Source organism: Spinacia oleracea, chromosome 3 (assembly GCF_020520425.1).
Source record: "Spinacia oleracea cultivar Varoflay chromosome 3, BTI_SOV_V1, whole genome shotgun sequence".
Classification (NCBI taxonomy): domain Eukaryota; kingdom Viridiplantae; phylum Streptophyta; class Magnoliopsida; order Caryophyllales; family Amaranthaceae; genus Spinacia; species Spinacia oleracea.
The window spans coordinates 89,339,056-89,361,721 of NC_079489.1; the positions used below are offsets into that span (position 1 = coordinate 89,339,056).

General features: G+C 40.5%; 1 protein-coding gene and 1 long non-coding RNA gene across 2 annotated transcripts; both read right to left on the bottom strand.

Annotated features, from left to right (window-relative positions):
- Nucleotides 1–330: 330 nt before the first annotated feature.
- On the bottom strand, nt 331–2,971 carry LOC130469851 (uncharacterized). The gene is made up of 3 exons (XM_056839357.1): nt 2,173–2,971; nt 1,041–2,053; nt 331–888 (listed from the first exon to the last, which is right to left on the bottom strand). The coding sequence occupies exons 1-3, from the start codon at nt 2,924–2,926 to the stop codon at nt 331–333; spliced, it is 2,325 nt and encodes a 774-aa protein (XP_056695335.1). The 5' UTR covers nt 2,927–2,971.
- A 9,493-nt stretch (nt 2,972–12,464) lies between these two features.
- Nucleotides 12,465–13,389, bottom strand: LOC130469179 (uncharacterized). Its single transcript, XR_008929547.1, has 3 exons — nt 13,205–13,389; nt 13,003–13,082; nt 12,465–12,643 (listed from the first exon to the last, which is right to left on the bottom strand). It is a non-coding gene; the product is annotated as an uncharacterized lncRNA (long non-coding RNA).
- Between the last annotated feature and the right edge of the window lie 9,277 nt (nt 13,390–22,666).

Genomic DNA, 22,666 nt, shown 5'->3' on the forward strand with positions numbered 1-22,666 from the left:
TCGGGGTAAAGTACCAGATTCAAACAGCACAATTGCATAAATAAGGGCAAGCATAAAATAGAAAAATAAAACAAACAACACAATATCATAAGCATAAGAGCAACACCATCTGAATAAAGCAAATTCGACAGCCAACACCAAAACTGACATTTGTTAGCTGATCAAAAATGGCACAAGGTAAAGTTTACAAAAACAAAACATAAAATATCCCGGGGCAAAAAGTGCCACAAACAGCTGATACCAAAAGTGCGTCTAAAAAATTAACTAATCTTTAAAAGCAGCAACGCCAGATGAACCACAGGATGATACCGGTGATGACTGCCCGCACCTTCAAACTTGTTGATGATCCGTCTGGTTGGTACTGGAAGACAGCAGGGCAGGATCCAGGTAGTCTTCTTCCTTCAGCTCAATGGGAGGGAGAGTCAAGGGATCAGCATTCTGAATGATCTCCTCCGGAATGATCTGTGACTCCCAACCGGTTGGTACCCTGTGCTTTTCCTCCACCAGGAAAGCATACTCAATATCCTCACAGTCCTCCTTGGTAAGGCCAATACCATGAACGCCACAACGGTGGGCAGCAAACCAGCCACCGTTATGACTATCCGTGATACGCTTACTATAGGTCTGGGACCGAGAAAATCGCAAGGCACCATCCCGAGCACCGGTCTTGTAAGCAGCTTTGGCCTTCTCATCCGCCTCCAGCAACTTCTCAGACAGCTCTTTGTTTTTGGTCTCCTCTGCCTCCAGTTTGTTCGCAACATTCTCCAACTCTTGGTTGCGTTGCTTCACCCTTTTCAGCTCAGAAGTTTTTTGGTCCAGATCTTGCCTGGCGTCATTCACCTGCTTCTCCAGCTCAGCCTGCCTTTTCTGAAGGTCTTCATTCTGCTCCTGTTAGCAGAGGTACAGCTTCACAAGCTCCACTGCAGAGTTGCAGGCCTACAAAAGACAATTCGTCAAAAACAACACCGAATGCATACCTTGAGCAAATATATATATATATATACAAAAAGCATACCATAAAAGTAGCACCGACTTCATACCTTGAGCAAGTCATTCATATATTGGGCAGCCGGCGCGTCAATCTCAGCAGCAGGATTGTCGCGAGGAGTAGCCAGATCCTTCAAAGCCCTCCAACCCATGCAACCACCTCCTTTGCAGTCATCGGTGAGTATCGACTCACCACGAAGAAGATCAATTTTAGGGTTCCAGGATTCGTCAGGCTCACCAGGAGGAACCTCAAAGTACTTCATCTTCCTGGGAGTTAAGCAAATCGGAGTCTTCTCAATCCACTCTCCAGGACGGACGAAGACACCCATGTTCAGACCAGAGCTGGTACCAGCGCTCTGGCTAGGGCGAACATACCCAGAAGAGGTATGAAGAGTAGGAGGCATGAGAGGAGGAGTCTTCTGGCCCATACCAGCAACATCAGTATCATTAACCTCTTGCTCCTGATTCTGGCGGGTTGGAGTCATAAGATCCACAACCATCAAGTCTGGTTGGGCTATCGGCTCAACATTCTCAACAGCATCACCCCCTTGGCCTGCGACGTTCGCATCGGCAGCTGATTCAATACCCTTCACAGGAGACTTCTGCTGAGACTTATCAGGGGCAGGCTGTGTAGTACCGTCCACTCGAGACCGATTCACCCGAGTGAAGGGTTGGTTACGATCGCGAGGACGCCTGCCAGTAAGTGCAGCACCACGACCGCAATCCAAACTTTTAAAACCACCAGCCATGTCAGGAGCAGTATGGACGGTCTTGAAGACAGGTTTTGGAGCAGGGTTGTCGGGAGCAGTATGAGTCGTTTTGAAAACAACTCCAGTGGGTGCACGGATGGAAAGTGGTTTGGGAGCTGGTATGGAGCTTAATCTTTTTGTCTTCTTAGCAGGAGACTCACTCGCAACCTCCTCCCGAGTCGAACCACGCTTTTTGTTGGCTTGGGTTGCGTAGGTCGACAGAGTAGAAAACACACCTTTCGGATTGGGAGGGTTGTTGGTAGTAGGACGACCGTCTTTGCCCAAACCGAGAATAGCAAAGTTGAGAGTATGCAGACCTGGTAAGAAAAAACAAACAAAAGATTTAAACACAGACAAACAACAATGCGTACAAAACAAGAAAAGCATACTTAAACAACATAAGAGGGGGATATAGCTATCAGCCCCACGACCATACCAAGAGTATGGGTGTGGCACAAGCCAACTGCAGACAGCGGCCCATTTCCCAAAATATACTTAGCAGGAGGCAACCAGTACTTAGGAACGGTCACAGACTTCTGCAAACCGGTGTCAACATGCAAACAGGACACAAACTGGTGGGCCCTTTTCTCCCTGAAACCCAACTCCCGAATGGGGTAATGGTTCATATGAGGACGGGGGAGATGAAAGCGAGTCCGAATGGGGAAATCAGAAGGCACTCTCAACCAGTAGAACTTCTTTTCCCAATCTTTACAGCTAGACAGCTTGGGGTTGACTGTCATTTTGCTTGCCTTGGTGTAAAAAGACCACCATCCAGACTTCTTCTTGTACTTTTTCAACCAAATCAGCCGCCTAAACAGGTTAATGGTTTGGGGCCATTGTTTAAAAGATAGCAGCCAGGTAAAAGCCACAACATTCCTCACTACCTGAGGCGTTACCTGCGCCAAACATACATTCCAAGCCCGGAATACCTTCTCTATAAAAGGATGAAGAGGAAATCGGAGGCCGAAATCTAGATGATGGGCATACACGCCGATATGATCAGGAGGACAATCCAAAATCACACTCCCCTCAGCAGGAATCACGAGACGGTACCCTTTGGGCAGTTTCAAATACTCTTTGGCCCAGCGCGGATGGTCGTCTTTGATAGCCCTATCACGGAAAGATTTGATTATTTTAGCTTTGTAAACGGCACTACCAGCAGGAGGAGGACTCTCAACCCTGTAGCTCATCTCCTCCGTATCGGAATCTGGTTCCACATCCAGATCCCCTTCTCTCAAAACTTGCTCACACAGAGAGGTCACGTCTTCACCATTATCCCACAACCGGCCAATATCATCATCAGACTCCAAAATTGAATCCCCTGCATCCTCATCATCTCCCCCACCGCTACCGGCGGAGTTATCGGACCCCGCAACATCGTCAGCACGACTGCTAACCTCCCCTTCATCCATCTGACGGCTCCCACCAGCCACGTCCTCTAGATGGGCACCCCTGACGGCATCCTGGTTGAAAGACACAACAACATTGCCAAAATTAGTGCCATAGTCGCCATATCCTTTACCGGCAGGGTCCATAAATTGCGTCCATGATCGAAGTTCGTACTCAAGGGCAATAGAGGGAGCATCCACTGCCGGGATTGTTTCGCAATTATCTACTAAATTCAAATCATGACGAATGTCGGCTCGTACCTGTTTGCGCATGTGAGCCTGTAATTCCTTTGCAGCATCCTCGTAAGACGGCTCAAAATAGTCAGAGGCAGACGGCTTATCATCATCCTCAAAATTGACATCCTCAGAGGTAGACGCAGGGTCAGCATCGTCATTCCCAGCCCCACTCAACACATTATCACTATCTCGCTCACTCGACATTACACCCAAATATAAACCTATACGAAGGAAGAAACAAAAACAAAAAAGACTATACCTTCTCGCACAACGGAAATTTAGCAGCCCAGAACCGAGGTACAACACTTCCGCAAGCACCGCAGTCAGCAACAGAAACAGCGCCGAAAAAATAACTCGCAGGAACAAAGGAGAAGATTTGAGAAAGAGAGAGAAAAGTTTGAAGAAAAGAGCGAAAGTGTTTTGACGTTTTAAGAAAAGAAAGTTAAATAGTCAAAAATCGAGGAAAACGGGCGATTTGACAGTTAAAGGCAGTTGAAAGGACAGAGCAAATCTCAGCCATTGAAATAAAATGATAAAGCGACACGCGTCGCATAGCACGCAGATGCATCACACGTGGAATAAATTTAAGCGGTACAAATTCAAAATACTTCCTAAAAAAATCCAAAATCTCAAGGGGGCTAGTCAGCATCCAAAATCTCAAGGGGGCTAGTCAGCATCCAAAATCTCAAGGGGGCTAGTCAGCATCCAAAATCTCAAAGGGACTAGTCAGCGTCCAAGCATCCCCAAAGGAGCATATCGGTAAGAGGGAGCAGGACACCCTATCTGCTTAGTTTCAGCGAAATTACAGGTGGTATTCACTACGAGAAAGCTAATCAGCACTTAACACATAAACACACCAGCATTTCGCGGAAAGCGCGCAGTCTGAGGGGGCTAGTTGTAGGGAGAGCACTATTTTCAGAGCAAGCACATCAGTCAAGACAGATATGCTCACTCTGAGGGGGCTAGTTGTACGGGTATGCTACCAGCTGGCTGGTAGCATCGCCAAACTGTTAAGGAGGCACGTGACCAGTTATTATTAATCCTTAACGGCAGTTATTATTCCCTACCAGCATCTCTTACAAACCGGTAGGGGGGAGGCACGTGACCAAACCAAGAGGTCAACGGGTCGCTATCAATCGGGTAGGACCCATTTGTCCGTACGCCCGACCCGCACCTATATATATGGGCTTCATTTATGACAAAAGGTACGCAAACATAATCATTTCCACTAAAACCAAAATACTTATCACTCATCATATCTGACTTTAGCATCGGAGGGGGGATCCTCGAATCACCCTCGAGGCTAGTTCATCTTTGTTATCTGCGCAGGATATCAACAGGATAACAATAGCACTCAACCAGCAAGACATCTCCAACCGTTCCCAAATCATACCGGAACAACATTGTTCAAGCACTCGAAACATTCGAAGAGTTATGGAAAGAGTTGTGCAAAGACGTCATAGAAGGATATCTTAGGTAAAGAATCATCATTCCTTCTATTCGTGAAGCTGTAAATCTTATATCCAAAACAGTGTTTAGTCTCACCAATAATAGCATCTTGCGATGAGCTTTTAAAGAAGAAGAATTGGCATGCCTTAATTCCTAAATGTGTTGGTTTGTAAACTTATAAATACTTTATCCTCTTTATGCAAACTTTTTCAATTTAAACGGTGCTATGTTTTTTCCCATCAGGGTATTGTTGCGTAAAATCAATGGGTACATGATCATAATACAATATTTTTTCAAAAAAATTAAATATCTTTATCGAAATTACTTTGCAATAAAATAATTTAGTGCTAAGTTTAACTCGATTTTATTTTATTTTAATTTCCTTAATTTTCATTTTAGTATAATAATTCAATATCGTCGGGGATCATCCATGGTAAGCTCTTAATATGATGGCAACACAAACTCCATTTTCAGTGTTAACAGTGAAGTTATAGTCATTTGAAACAACGAACATACTCTCAAGTAAATTTATTTCAAGCCCTTCGAGGCAATGGCATTGAACGGTTTCTCAACATCAATTTCCTAATGTTCACTGGTTACAATCCTCTGTTTCGTTGACTGGTTATTGGGGCCTGCTCTTTCTCCAATGTTACTCCAACATTGGTCATATATCTTTTGAAATTTGGCTTTTTAAGCAGTCTAATACTCCAAGTAGATGAAATTAGCTACAATTGAAAAAATATTACATTGATTACACATATACAAAACTTAACATTAGTAGTTTCAAAATAACTTAACATTAGTAAGCCTTAATAATAGAAGAATAAAATTATTTATTAAATATTAGATATTTTCATAGATATTTTCAATATTAGAAGAATCAAATAATGAACCTTAATATTCTCTTTTGATTTATTATCCTCATTAGCATAAAAATAAAAAATAACTATTGCATCTGACACATTGTTAACATAATAATCACATTATTAAAATTTGTTACATTTGAACAATAACAAAAACGACGCATATCTTAAAGAATAATCGACAACAAAATATAATTGCATCCTATATATGAAAGAATAAATTCGATCTATATACTATATACTATAACCTTGTACAGTACTATTCCGCATAACTATGACCATAACAATATCTTTATACTAAATCAATCTATATACTATAACTATATAGAGTAATTCGTACTCCCTCCGTATTTAATTAAAAGATACACTTTAATTTTTTGGCTATTGTCCCCAATTATATTAATATTTCTCTCCTTTTTGTGGTCGGCACACTTACTCACATCATCTTTTTACTATAACAAATAATTCACCCACTACCCCACTATCATCTTATTTTAATAAAATCAACTCACTCTACTAAAACTATACGTCGGTCAAAGTGTATCTTTTAATTAAATACGGAGGGAGTAGTTCGTATTGAAAGACACATCAGGGATGACAAAAAATATTTAATAATATGCAGAGAATATATGTAACAAAATAATATTTTGATTTCAAGTATTATGGCGAGGGTATAAAATAATATACAAGTGCTAACACAGATTTAAAAATATATGATGAGAATAATTGTTGTGTTATTACTGATTTTCTAAAATTTACGTAATATGTTAATAAAAAAATTATAATACAATTAGCCTACTTAATAACTTTACAAAATGACTACAATAGTAAAAATTAATAAATTATGTGTTACTATACGTTAATACCTACTAAAGAATTTATTTACTTTATTTCATTTTATGTAAAGAAAGTGTTAAAAAATGGGTTTAAGAAAATTACCTAAAAACCCAAATTTCGATCAAATATCCGGCCTAAAACATAGGGTATTCTAACCGATATGGTTATCGGACAGGTCACATATGTCGTTCTTGCTTTACGTAAAATTTGGATAGCGGGTACAATTACATAAATCATTTAATTCTAAAAGCAGCAGGCACCTGAATATCCTAAACGATCATATACGTAGTACATTTTTTTTTCTTTTTTTTCCAACTTATAATTTAACCTTAATTCTAAACTCCTAAAAGTACCAGTCACTTTGTAGTTCAAATAAATATTGATTTTCTCAATAGAAAAATTTCAAAATTACCACCGTATAAAATCCACATTTTCAAACTTACCACCTTATAAAATTTTAATTTAAAATTACCACCTTATAAAATTTTAATTTAAAATTACCAACTTATAAAATCACAAACCTTCAACATTACCACCTGTTAACGGATTTTGTCAATTTTTCCGTTACAGGTGGTAATTTTGAAGGTTTGTGATTTTATAAACTGGTAATTTTAAACCAAAAAGTGAAAATTTTGGAGGAAAAACATAAATAAACCTTCAAAGTTACCATCTGTTAACGAAATAATTGACAGAATCCATTAACATGTGGTAACTTTAAAGGTTTGTGATTTTATAAGGTGGTAATTAAAATTAAAATTTTATAAGTATGAAAAAATGGACTTTATAAGGTGGTAATTTTGAAAAAATCCTTCTCAATTTTTAGGTTATGACAAATATAAAGCATATATATTTCATGCGGAAAAACCATAAAGCCAGGAATCCAAATTAATTGCCACATAACAATTAGCATAATTTAGGATGCATACATTTGTAGCGTGCCCTCCCTAGCTGCTCCCGAACCGAACAAGAACAAGTTTAGGACTCCAAGTGTAGTGCCTCCTTAGATAGTCCACAACATGTTCGGATCCGCCTTAGATTCAATTAACTAGAATTTAGCCTAAGGTATTATGTTTATTCGTTTATAATTTTGTGGCAAATTATTAACTTTAGTTTTTAACTTAAAACTTTATGAATACTTGAATTGATGTGTTATAAATTGTGATTGCCATCACCTATTTATAGGGTAGGATTATCGGAACTAGAAACCTACTAGGATTCAATTTGTCTAATCTTATTAGAATTAGATACTAATTAAATCTATTAATTTAGTGTTTAACTAAACAACTAATTCTAGTAGTTTTAGGAAAATAATCTTTAATCGAACTAATCCTAAACGCTTAAGGATTCGAGCATGCACGAACTCAACGCACACACACGCACAACCCACGAAGGGCTCTGGGCGCGCGCGCGCGGAGCTCGGCCCAGCAGCGCTGGCTCGCATCCCATGCTTGGGCGCTTGCCTTGCTCGCTGGGCCTGGCCTTGCGTGCTGCTTGGCTGGGCCTTGCGTGCCTTAGCGGGCTGCTGGCTCGCCTTGCTGTGCACGGGCCTCGCTAGGCGCAGGCCTGGCTTCGTGCTGAGCCTTGCGTCTAGCAAGCTCGTCCGATGTTTATTTCGTACGACGCGCTTCCGATTAATTTTTCGATTTCGGAATTCATTTCCGATTCGAACAATATTTAATATTTCCGATTCCGAAATTAATTTCCGTTTCGAACAAATATTTAATATTTCCGATTCCGGAATTATTTTCCGATAATATTTCTGATTCCGACAATATTTCCATTTCCGGCAATATTTTCGATTCCGACAATATTTCCATTTCCGATAATATTTTCCGATACGTACCATGTTTCCTTTTCCGGCAACATCTACGACTTGGATAATATTTATATTTCCGATACGATCCATATTTCCGTTTCCGGCAATATCATCGTTTTCGGAGTATTCATAATTTGCCTTTTGACGATTTCAGCTCCCACTGGAACCGAGAACCGTCGATTCCGAATATCCATAAATGGAGTATTTAATTCACTTAAATACTTGATCCGTTCACGTACTATTTGTGTGACCCTACAGGTTCAGTCAAGAGTAAGTTGTGGATTAATATTATTAATTCCACTTGAACTGAAGCGGCCTCTAGCTAGGCATATAGTTCACTTGATCTCACTGAATTATTAACTTGTATAATTAATTAATACTGAACCGCATTTATTAGTTTATCATTGAATGCATACTTGGACCAAGGGCATTATTTCCTTCAGTCTCCCACTTGTCCTTAGGGACAAGTGTGCATTTCCTAATTCCTTTGTCGTTTGATGCTTGCTCATGAACATAAGGTAAGAGTTGTCATCCTTATATGTCTAGAGGTATTTCTCGGTTTCAGAGTTCAACTGATCAATAAAAAGATAATCATAGCCCATGATTCACCTGAGCACGACAATGCATTTTACAGTTTCTTGCTCTCCGAGTGGCCTTGTACAACTTTCAGCATCTCATCCCGATTTATGGGAGGACAATCCCAATCTTGCGATCTTGAGATTAGACTTCGTTTGATAGGTGATTACCCGAGCGTTGCCGTTATAGCCTCCTTTTACAGTGCGACGGTTGACAACGTCAAAGTAACCAGTTCGCAAACAAGTAATCTCAAATCACTCAGGTATTGAGGATTAGTGTCTAATAATTTTAATGAAATTCACTTATGACAGATTTTCATCTCTTACAGTAAAGTTTCATAGGTCTGTCCGATACTAGGCTTCTCAAAGTAAGTATCCATGCAAATGATTGCGACATTGCCATGTCCACATAGTCAAGAAACAGAACTACTAGTCATCTTGCATTCTAGTCGTCTAGCGTTTTCTATGCGTCCATCTTTATAGAAAACTCCGACCAGGGACCATTTTCAACTTTTGACATTCAAGTTCACTTGATAGACATTTCTTAGTCACAGGACTGGTCCTGACAGTCTATCTTGAATATATCGTCAAATTGAAGGGACTAATCATTTAATAAACCACAAATTAAATGGAAAAATCAATTCTATTAATTTATATGAATGGTTAACCAATAACGTTTTACAAAGTATTAAACTCTAAAACTTTAAAACATTAAATAAGGACATCAAAGCCATTCTCCAACATGCTTGATTCCCATAGCTGCAGTGTGTGAGTTGTGCTTCGCTTGCGGCAGAGGTTTAGTTAATGGATCTGAGATGCATGTTGTCGTCAGTTCCAATCTTGCTTATCTCGCCTTCTTTTCTTTCAACGAACTCTCGTAGAAGGTGAAATCTACGAAGTACATGCTTGACTCTCTGGTGGTGTCTAGGCTCCTTTGCTTGTGCAATAGCTCCGTTATTATCACAATATAGAGCTATTGGTCCTTTAATGGAGGGGACTACACCAAGTTCACCTATGAACTTCCTTAGACAAATAGCTTCTTTTGCTGCTTCACTGCAGCAATGTACTCCGCTTCAGTTGTAGAATCCGCAATGGTGCTTTGCTTAGCACTTTTCCAGCTTACTGCACCTCCGTTGAGGCAGAAGACAAACCAAGACTGTGATCTGAAATCATCCTTGTCGGTTTGAAAACTTGCGTCCGTATAGCCTTTAACAATTAATTCATCATCTCTACCATAGACCAGGAAATCATCTTTGTGCCTTTTCAGGTACTTCAGAATATTCTTGGCAGCAGTCCAATGTGCCTCTCCTGGGTCTGACTGGTATCTGCTCGTAGCACTGAGTGCGTACCAACATCCGGGCGTGTACATATCATAGCATACATTATTAAACCAATCAATGATGTGAAGGAACTAATTCCCTTGGTCCAAGTATGCATTCAATGCTAAGTCTAATAAATGCGGTTCAGTATTAATTATACAAGTTAATAATTCAGTGAGATCAAGTGAACTATATGCCTAGCTAAAGGCCGCTTCAGTTCAAGTGGAATTAATAATATTAATCCACAGCTTACTCTTCACTGAACCCGTAGGGTCACACAAATAGTACGTGAACGGATCAAGTATTTAAAGGAATTAAATACTCCATTTTTGGATATTCGGAATCGACGGATCTCGGTCCCAGTGGGAGCTGAAATCGTCAAAGGAAAATTATGAATACTCCGGAAACGATGATATTGCCGGAAACGGAAATATGGATCGTATCGGAAATATAAATATTATCCAAGTCGTAGATGTTGCCGGAAACGGAAACATGGTACGTATCGGAAAATATTATCGAAAATGGAAATATTGCCGGAATCGGAAATATTGCCGGAAACGGAAATATTGTCAGAATCGGAAATATTATCGGAATCGGAAAATAATTCCGGAATCGGAAATATTAAATATTTGTTCGAAACGGAAATTAATTCCGGAATCGAAAATATTAAATATTGTTCGTATCGGAAATGAATTCCGGAATCGAAAAATTAATCGGAAGCGCGTCGTACGAAATAAACATCGGACGAGCTTGCTAGACGAAGGCCCAGCACGAAGCCAGGCCCACGCCTAGCAAGCCCAGCGCGCAAGGCATGAGCAACAACAGCCAAAGGCACGCAAGGCCCAGCGAAAGGCCAGGCCCAGCGCGCCCTTGGGTTGCGAGCAACACGCGGGCTGCGAGCAAGCCATGGGCTGCGAGCACTCGTGGGCTGCGAGCCAGCCATGGGCTTCTCCGCGCGCGCGGGCATTGCCTGCACTCTTGTGGGCTGTGCTCGTGTGTGTGTTGAAGTTCGTGCATGCATCGAATCCTTAAGCAATTAGGATTAGATTAAAAAGATTAATTTCCTAAAGTTACTAGTTTCAACTAAAGTCTAATTCTAATAGATTTAGATTACTTGAATCCTAGTAGACTTCTAATTCCATTATTCCTACCCTATAAATATGTGATGGCTTTCACAATTTATGAACACATAATTTCAAGTATTCACCTAGTTTTAAGGATTAAAACTAACGATAATATTGCCTCAAATATTTGAATATTCATAATACCTTAGGTGCAATTCTAGTTAATTAAATCTAAGGCGGATCCGAACGTGCCGTGGACTATCTACGGAGGGACGGCATTTGGAGTCCTAAACTTGTTCTTGTTCGGTTCGGGCGCAGCTAGGGAGGGCACGCTACAAAGTGTATGTATCCTAAATTATGCTAATTGTTATGTGGCAATTAGTTTGGATTGCTGGCTTTATGGTTTTTCCGCATGCTATATATATGATTTATATGTATCATAACCTTACATGATGCATATGGAATCCCACTTATTCGTTTACGCTCATCTAGTGTTTATCACTACAAGAAAAATCGCTTACAGGGGCAAGACAAAATTGCCTCTAAAAAGGGGATTTGGCCTCTAATGAGTTTTTGAAGCAAAAAAGTGGATGCCTCTAATAAGTCCGTCGCTAATTAGTGGTTGCCTCTAAAGGCCCCTTTTTGAGGCAATAAAATATGTTGTTTCTAAAAGCACATACATTTAGAGGCAACCATATAATCCTGCCTCAAAATATAATTTGAGGCAATATAAAACATTGCTTCTAAAAACCATATCTATTTAGGGGAAACCGTATAATTTTGTCTCAAAATCTAATTAGAGGCAATATAAAAAGTTGTTTCTAAAAGTCACATACATTTAGGGGCAACCATATAATTTTGCCTCAAAATATATTTAAAGGCAATATAAAAATTTGTTCCTAAAAACAACATATATTTAGGGGCAACCATATAATTTTGCCTCAAAACATAATTAGAGGCAACATCTTATTTTTCAAATAATGAATTTAACTACTATTTGAGATGGTCATAAAACATTTTTTGAGGAATCGAAAATAATCTAGCATATTGTTTCATGCATTACCAAACATAATAACCTATAAGAAGCAACCATGATAAATAGCAAAATAAAACCAACAAACTCCAAATAAAAATATCTTAAATAAATTAATAAAGTAATTACAAGATTAGTACCCTAAAATATGTCTCTGTCGCACTACATCTCTTAGTATCGAAATAAGTACATGACTAATTACTAAATTCACTCAAGGTGAAAAAAAGTTGTAAATCAGAACTATAAATCCATAAGATGTTATTTTCTTCACCCACTTCCGATTTGGTGATAAGCTTCATTCCTTAACATAAAAGAGTTGTGTGCACCTGACAATACAAAAACAAGTTAAAACAAGTTAGTTGCTGAGATCAACCAACCCCAGACAATGATACGATAGAGAAACAAAGCCGACCATATCGATCAACTGTATGTATAATCAACGGTTCACATGTTCACGTATCGATCAGATACATACAATGATACGATAGAGAAACAAGGCCAACCATACAAAAAGCATGCTCCAAAATTTGAAGACACAACTAACATGTAGACTGATCGCAACCACTGGCTTTGATGCAGTTGCAAGAACTATAATATGATGATTGGGTTGCTGTTGTAGGAGGGAGCTGATAGGCAGTAGCAACGTACACTAGGGAAAACCAAATTTGGTAAAACAAGTGGATACCTTAGGCTTTTCCATTTGAAAAGATGTGTTGATCAACTTCTTGTTCTTCACCCGTTTGTCACCCTCGGCACTCACGAGTCCTGGGACAAGCAATGCAACAAGTGAGTTCAACTACAATAGCCATACTTCCAAGAAAAAAAAATCAAGATGTTTCTAAGAACTATAGTGTTGAACAACACTGCATAATTGAGCAATTAGATACCTTGTTCTGGCTCTGCATAGGGTTGATTAGCTTCCTGCTTTTCACCTATTTGTCACCCACATCAAGGGACAAGCAATTTAACAAGTGGATTCATTTCGCCTTCTGAAACTCCTTTATCCTTATCCTAGTGAAGACACCATTTACTTGTTCTTGCTCATATTTACAACTGGTATAGGCTCCATCCATGAAAAGAAACTTTCACCTGCATATATATATATATATATATATATATATATATATATATATATATATATATATATATATATATATATTCCCATGATTTCAATAAACATTGTCAAGGTTCCAAGAAACTACAACAAAAGGCTACCTTTGAAGCACATAATCATAATTAAGAGACACCTTATGAAAGTGAGATAAGGGAATGCATCTCATTCTTTAAATTTTTTTCCAAAGAAAACAAGAAACTACTAATACTCCAAAACTGGAGAATTACAAGAAAACTGGAGAATTACAAGGGAGAAACAATCACCAGATTCTAGCAAAACGCACAGAACAACGAGTTTGTACTTATATTGCATATCCATGTTCTTCTAATCTATCATGATCCTTAATAGGAATATACGATCCTTAAACATACTGGGATACCAAATAATACATACCTAGTCTACTATGGTACTACCAATGAAAATCATGATTCCTAAACAAGTAAACAACTCACAAACAACACAATTCAACTACTCATCCACTACTATTCCACTAAAATTCTACCCATTCATGAATCATCAACATAATACAACCGCTAAAGAGAGTGTTAATCTAACAACTAGGTGATCGTAAACATTTAATGCTAATATAACAGCTAACTCCTTCATGTTCAAAGTCTAGTTCTGAACCATATATATATAGCACAATTGACTAGCTAGGACTTAATGCAGGCCTAGCTTCGTGTTGGGCCTTGCGTCTAGCAAGCTCGTCCAATGTTTATTTCGTACGACGCGCTTCCGATTAATTTTACGATTCCGGAATTCATTTCCGATTCGAACAATATTTAATATTTCCGATTCCGGAATTAATTTCCGTTTCGAACAAATATTTAATATTTCCGATTCCGGAATTATTTTCCGATTCCGATAATATTTCCGATTCCGACAATATTTCCGTTTCGGGCAATATTTCCGATTCCGGCAATATTTCCATTTCCGATAATATTTTCCGATACGTACCATGTTTCCGTTTCCGGCAACATCTACGACTTGGATAATATTTATATTTCCGATACGATCCATATTCCCGTTTCCGGCAATATCATCATTTCCGGAGTATTCATAATTTTCCTTTTGACGATTTCAGCTCCCACTGGAACCGAGATTTGTCGATTCCGAATATCCATAAATGGAGTATTTAATTCACTTAAATACTTGATCCGTTCACGTACTATTTGTGTGACCCTACGGGTTCAGTCAAGAGTAAGATGTGGATTAATATTATTAATTCCACTTGAACTGAAGCGACCTCTAGCTAGGCATACAGTTCACTTGATCTCACTGAATTATTAACTTGTATAATTAATTAATACTGAACCGCATTTATTAGACTTATCATTGAATGCATACTTGGACCAAGGGCATTATTTCCTTCATCAATATCCCATGATAAAATTTAAATATTCTTTTTAATAAGTTAATGTGCAAAAAAATATAATAAAAATATATATATATTTAGTAACATTCGTGTGTTCCATGAGACCTAACCTAGTACTTTATTAATTTAGAGTTGAAAATAATCAACCTAGCTTTTTACTAATTCCTTGTAGACAAATATTTTATATTAGAATTTTTTTTGCTAATGTATGTCACGTGTTAGAAAAACCAATATATGGTTTTGCTAGTTCTTCAATCACAAAGATCCTAGTCGAATGTAGATGGGTTGTCCATAGCAAAATGATTTGAAATCTACAACTATTAAGATCGGGGATTCTTAAGGTTTGTGGAAAAACCAAAATGAAAATGAAGATTAAAGGTGACGTTAATTTGACACTGTTATTGTTTTCTAAAACCAATTTTAGGATAAGTCGACGAATCAAAACATTAAGGGGAAAACAACTACTTGACATTTTAGCAAATTGATTTAGGTGTCTAATTTATTTTTTCTGCCCTCGCTTTCACCTTCTATATTCTCTCTTTTCTCCAGTTCTCGACCCACCTCTCCGTCTCCCACTTTCTCCGTTTCTACCATAAACTGAAAGACACAACGTAACTTGTTCCTCCTCTTTTACCATATTTCCTTGCTCTGATTTATTGACAACGTTTTAAAGGAAAATTATTGTTGGGTCGAGATGAGATAATCATGCAAACCTTTATTAATTAGACAATGAAAGATGAAGAAACTGAGTCATACATCAAAATATATATATATATATATATATATATATATATATATATATATATATATATATATATATATATAGGTTCACATAAGAACCGCCTTATGGTGAAAACCACTCTTACGGTGTGAACTCTAATCTTGACCATTCATTATTAAGTGCTATAAAACATGACGCCACAAATCAAAAGCAACCCCAAACACTTTTCAGGCAAAGACGATTATCATTGTTCCGGGTGTGGAATGAGAACAGCTGACTGTGGGATACTGGATTCCTGTCGAGATTGCCGGTTGATATCTGCACAACAGAATGGATTAACTAGCCTCGGGGGTGGTTCGAGGATCCCCCCTCCGATGCTTAAGTAAGATTACTGAGAGATTAAGAGATGATTAGGGAGTAAGAAAGAAGTGTGTTTAAGTGTTTTTGTACCTCATAGCAATAAATGAGGTGCTCCTTATATAGACCAATCCAAGGGTACGATCTGGTAGGTCCCTTGTGGTTAGATAGCGACCTGTTGATAGTGACCCTTGGTTGGTTGTCTTCATGATAATGCCGGTAGGCTGTCTTGCAGAAATGCCGGTAGAAGATATTTACCTAAGATGACCAGGTTACCTGCAGGTTAAGTTTACATACGGGGAGTTCTGCCGGTACCAGGTGGTGCCGGTAGGACACCCCGTACAACTAGCCCCCTCAGAGTAAGCGCATATATGACCATTGTTGCGCTTGCTCTGAGTTTAATGGGAAAAAATAAGTATTATTTTGATACCTGGTGGTACAACTAGCCCCCTCAGAGTGAAGCGCAGGTGCTGACTGTGTTGCGAGTGTTTATGAGAAAAGACCGCGAACAGTTTGACGACTGCCTTCGCTCTGAATGAATAACTTTGTTGCTAGGTCCTTTTGGAAAAAATATTTGGACGACTGGCCCCCTTGGAAAAAGATTTTGACGACTAGCCCCCTTGAAAAAGGGTTGGACGACTAGCCCCCTTGGAAAAAGATTTTGACGACTAGCCCCCTTGAAAAAGGGTTGGACGACTAGCCCCCTTGTAAAAGGTTTGGACGACTAGCCCCCTTGAAATTGCCGTTTGGACGACTAGCCCCCTTGGAAAAAGATTTTGACGACTAGCCCCCTTGAAAAAGGGTTGGACGACTAGCCCCCTTGAAATTGCAGTTTGGACGACTAGCCCCCTTGAAAAAGATTTGGACGACTAGCCCCCTTGAAATTGCCGTTTGGACGACTAGCCCCCTTGTAAAAGATTCTGACGACTAGCCCCCTTGGGAATACTTCAGATGACTACCGCTTTTCGAATTTTTCCCCTACAAGTGGCGGGAGATTGCTAGCCACGTTCCTCCACGTGGCCTTCATCCTGTGCCTTATTTTTTGTGCTTATTTTGGGCCGTTGATTTCGATCGTAACTGTCTCTTCAACTGCTCGACTTAAGGGGCATGACCTTTCACATCCCCCCTCTTTGACCTATAAGACCCCAAAACTTCTTCGAGACTTTACTTTTTTAACCACTTTTACTTCGTTTGAATTTTCGATTTCTCTTTCTTCCCTTGCGGTTTTGCGTTGAACTCTGTTGCTGTTTTACCCAGTCTTTGCTGTTGTGGTGATTTGTACTTGCTAAGGTTCTTAGCCTCTTTTCCTTTCGTTGCTGAATTCTGGGTTTTCCTTCCCCTCTCTTATCCTTGTGCTTGATTTTTCTTTGTTTCTGTGTTTTTTGTAGGTTTTTTCTGTGTTTCTCTTTGACGTGGTTCATTGTATTTCAAACTTCAGAAAATTCGTAGGTATCCCCCCCTCTTTTCTGCTCCTCTTTGATTACTTAGCTTTTTCTTTTCTTTGTTGTGTTTTACTTTTTACTACCCGCCGCCTCGAAAATGACCAAAACTTTGGGCGGGGACAATCCTTCTTCTCAACCTTCTGGGTTTTCTGGTTGGAGTGTTCCTCGAGAGAGTAATTGTAGTTGGGCCCGGGAGGAGCCGTACTTTCAATCTAATTTAAGATGAACCGCCATTCGTGAGGTGTATGACGAGGGTTTGAGTCAGGCTGAGAGAGAGCGTTGCTTTGCCCTACATCAACTGCGGTCTCGAATGATAAGGGAAACGCGATCTAAAGAACGCCCTACTCCGGCTACCGAGGCCGCTTTAGATGTCTCCCCTATTTCAGTGCGGTATCACATTCGCTCTTATCGCGAATTTTTGGATTCCGCCGGTAGTGGCCATGGACAGTATGGAACTAATACTGGCAACCTCGGTGTTTCTTTTGGTCAGGCTGATAGGATGGCACCAGAACAACCAGCTAGCACTAGCGGTCGCCGCCCTGGTAAAGAGCCTGCTACTGACGACGTTGGTATTGCTATTGGGGAATATTCTGATGGTGATTCCATTTTTGAGGATTCCGCCGGTAAGGGTGTTGACGAACACAGAAGTGGTGGTGGCGATGAAGCCGGCGTGTCTGGTGGAGACGGTATGGAAATCAACGATGAGGGTGTGGAAGCCAACGATGAGGGTATTGGCTCAGATGATGATGACCCTGCCGATATTATAGTGGCCGAAGTTCTCGCGGATGAGGGTAAGGAGCAGCCTTATTTTACCGACGACTCCACGGACGTTCACAGGAAAGAAGAGCTTCCCCCTTTAGAGACTCTTCCTCGCACGACAAAGATTTTGACGACATGGCGCGATTTGATTATTAAGAAGAATCATGTAGTACATGGGGGGGTTTTTCTTGGCTTACCTGCTGAATATAAATTGGTAGTGCCGGCTGAAGGTGCTACAATTTTTGATTGCCCTCCCGGCCATATTGCTGTTTATGCGAAGCATTTTGATTTTGGGCTTCGCTTTCCTTTGCATCCTTTCGTTGAGAAGATATTTCGCGCCTGGAATGTTTGTTTGGCCCAGGTTACACCTACTACTATCAGAACCGTTATTTCTTTCGTCTGGCTGTGTCTGTTTAAGCAATGGCCGCTGACATTAAATTTATTCAAGCGATTGCTGTGGCTAAAGAAGGACGGTGAGACGGGGTGGATGTCGGCCTATAGTGCAACAAAAAGGAAGACTGTGCATCCGCCGCTGTCCAGTTGTAAAGACTGGCAGGATCGTTTTTATTTTGTTCAAGTTCCCGACACTTTTCTTCTTCGGCGGACTTTTACCAAACCTAGGCCTCGAATGGAGCAGTATAACCAGCGTGGTTTGGGCCGCCGGGAGAGAAAAGCATTTGATTATTTAGAGTGCGACATTCTTGATGTCGGCCTCAGCAAGAAGCAGGCTGTGAATAGAAATTGGCTTCCTAATGCCTATTATATTTTGGGTAGCCAACCGTTGTCTGCTGTCGGTTTATGCAATACTCATTGCTTTGGTAAACACATCATTAGTTGATTTGCCCGCCTGAAAATAATCAATTTTTTTATTTTGTACAAGTGTCTTTCCGGTATTAATTCCTTTGTCGTCTTTTTCAGGTACGAAAACCTTGGATAGGGACCTTCTTGGTTTTGACGAGAATTGGAGACCTGTGTGCACGCAGCCTCCTCAACCTAAAGCTAAATACGACACAATAGCAACGTATTCAACCCGAGCTTCCTCTCGTCGCTCTACTACCACTGTTGCAAAGAATCGTGTGAGTGCCGCCTGCAAATCCAAATCCTCCTCTGTCGTTGTTTCTCAAGCTCCGCCTTCATCCACAATGCAGTCCAATCCCACAGGCCGAGGTGGAACCCGCCGGAAAAGGTCGTCTCTTAATTCCAGTCGGTCTAATCCGACTAAGAGGGCAAGGGGCACTGGTGAGGATGATGCTTACGCCGATCACGAGGCAAATGAGCCGGTCTTGGAGTCTGCTGCCAAGAAAACTACTGAAACCGCCCTTCAGGCGCAGCCGTCTCCACCAGCGTCTATTCAGATTTTGGACGAGGGTCCTGTCGGCGGTTTTATTGAGGACTTCCACCGGCAAGCTACTTCTGCTGCTGTTACCGGTGGTAACTCTAGTATGCCTCCCGTCAGTCGCAGCGAGAACAAGTCTGGTGATTCTCGACTGAATTATCATCTGCCGCTTCGTACCGGCGGTTGGATTGAGGATACCCCCTTTAAGATCCCGGAAGCAATGAAATCATGGTTCGGGTCTTTTGGCGGCGAACCCACCGATCAGTTCTACCCAAACATTGATCTGCTGTGTGGGGAGTCGGTGGCGACGGATTCTGCTAAGGACGGTGGGGATTTGGGCTACCGTGCTTTTCGGGATCTGATTACTCCTGCTGACAGGCCACAGGGTCAGATTGACGCCCCTGCTGCTCAGCATTTCAACGATTTGTACAAGGTATTTCTTGCTTAGTTTGCTACAACTTTCTATCCGGCTATTTTTTGATTACTCACTTGCTACCTGTTTTTTTTTTTTTTTTGTTTCTTAGGCTGTTCAATCCAACATGGATTTGTACTATGTCGATCGTTGGAACCAGATGCAGCTGACGCAGAATAACATTGATATTGCCGAGCTGAAGAAGCGGGCTGAGGCGGCTGAATCTGCTTTGAAGATTAATGAGAAGAAGTTGGAGAGTGCTTCTTCGAATTTGGAGGCGGCGAACCGAAGGCTGGAAGAGGTTGAGCCGAAGTTGAAGGCTGAAACTGAGAGGGCAGACGGCCTGACTGAGGAGCTGACTGATCTTAACCAGAGTTTGCCTGTGGTGAAGAAGACTGCCGCCAAGAGGGCTGTTGATAAGCTTCTCCAGTCTGACTGGTTTAATGATATTCTTACTCTGCGCCATAACGGTGGTTGGTGCGCTGCTCATCGGGTCGTTTGCCATGTGAAGAAACTGGATGAGGATGGGTGGCAAGAATTTGAGGCTGGGTATGAGGAGAAGGAGCTGTACAAGGTTGCTACCGGCTTTGAGCCTCAGGAGCTACCCGAGGCTGTGATTTGCAATGCCAATCAAAGAACCTTGCCCCCCTTGCAAGTTCCAGAAGATGCCTACTGGTCTGGTGATGAGCGTGCCGTTTGACGGTCTTGGCAGTCATCACCCTCCTCTTCTTGCGGATCCTCTACTTTTGTCAGCCGGCCTCGTACATGTTAGGGTTTTTTAGCTTAGGCGGTTGGCTTTTGACTTTTTGCCAGATGCTGTTAGGGCACTTATTGTTGATGTAACATATCTTAGAACATCGTTTTATTGTAGGGGTGTCGGTTTTAATCGACATCTTTTGTGCCTTGTGATCAGCTAATCACTTCGCAAGATTTTTTTGGTGATGGCTGTCGGTTTTTAGTGTTTTTTCTGCTGTAATCATGCATTTATAACAAGTAGTTTTTTGATTGTATGTTTACTTCGTTTTGTGTATGATACCTCCATTTTATTAGCATGAACTCTTATTTGTTGACGGCCTTTCTATATTTCTATCTTGTTGAAATGATACACTTCGAAATGATTGTTATGTTTCGAAATGGAGTGCATCTTGACATCGTTTATTTTCTCTAACACTTTTAATTACAACAAATTATTATGGGTTGCTACGCTTCGCAGTACAAGTGCTCAAACGGCATTTATTTTCTGTACGGCTACTAGTCACACCATACAATTCGTTGAATGCTACGCTTCACAATGGAGTGCGCCTTAACGGCATTTATTTTCTCCAAAGCTACTAATCACAACAACTTTATTATGGACTGCTACGCTTCGCAGTAAAGTGCCCAAACGACATTTATTTTCTTTACTGTTACTGATCACATCCATACACTTCGTTGAATGCTACGCTTCACAATGGAGTGCCCCTTAACGGCATTTATTTTCTCCAAAGCTACTAATCACAACAACTTTATTATGGACTGCTACGCTTCGCAGTAAAGTGCCCAAACGGCATTTATTTTCTTTACTGTTACTGATCACATCCATACACTTCGTTGAATGCTACGCTTCACAATGGAGTGCCCCTTAACGGCATTTATTTTCTCCAAAGCTACTAATCACAACAACTTTATTATGGACTGCTACGCTTCGCAGTAAAGTGCCCAAACGACATTTATTTTCTTTACTGTTACTGATCACATCCATGCACTTCGTTGAATGCTACGCTTCACAATGGAGTGCCCCTTAACGGCATTTATTTTCTCCAAAGCTACTAATCACAACAACTTTATTATGGACTGCTACGCTTCGCAGTAAAGTGCCCAAACGGCATTTATTTTCTTTACTGTTACTGATCACATCCATACACTTCGTTGAATGCTACGCTTCACAATGGAGTGCCCCTTAACGGCATTTATTTTCTCCAAAGCTACTAATCACAACAACTTTATTATGGACTGCTACGCTTCGCAGTAAAGTGCCCAAACGGCATTTATTTTCTTTACTGTTACTGATCACATCCATACACTTCGTTGAATTCTACGCTTCACAATGGAGTGCCCCTTAACGGCATTTATTTTCTCCAAAGCTACTAATCACAACAACTTTATTATGGACTGCTACGCTTCGCAGTAAAGTGCCCAAACGGCATTTATTTTCTTTACTGTTACTGATCACATCCATACACTTCGTTGAATGCTACGCTTCACAATGGAGTGCCCCTTAACGGCATTTATTTTCTCCAAAGCTACTAATCACAACAACTTTATTATGGACTGCTACGCTTCGCAGTAAAGTGCCCAAACGGCATTTATTTTCTTTACTGTTACTGATCACATCCATACACTTCGTTGAATGCTACGCTTCACAATGGAGTGCCCCTTAACGGCATTTATTTTCTCCAAAGCTACTAATCACAACAACTTTATTATGGACTGCTACGCTTCGCAGTAAAGTGCCCAAACGGCATTTATTTTCTTTACTGTTACTGATCACATCCATACACTTCGTTGAATGCTACGCTTCACAATGGAGTGCCCCTTAACGGCATTTATTTTCTCCAAAGCTACTAATCACAACAACTTTATTATGGACTGCTACGCTTCGCAGTAAAGTGCCCAAACGGCATTTATTTTCTTTACTGTTACTGATCACATCCATACATTACCTTTGCGTGTTGATTTATGCAGCGTTTGTTTTTTGCTTTCTTCTTCCTTCATTTATGGACTGGTCGTATTTGAGGACCGCCCTAATTATACATAACAGCAAAATGCAGACTGCTATTGCAATCAGCCTGCT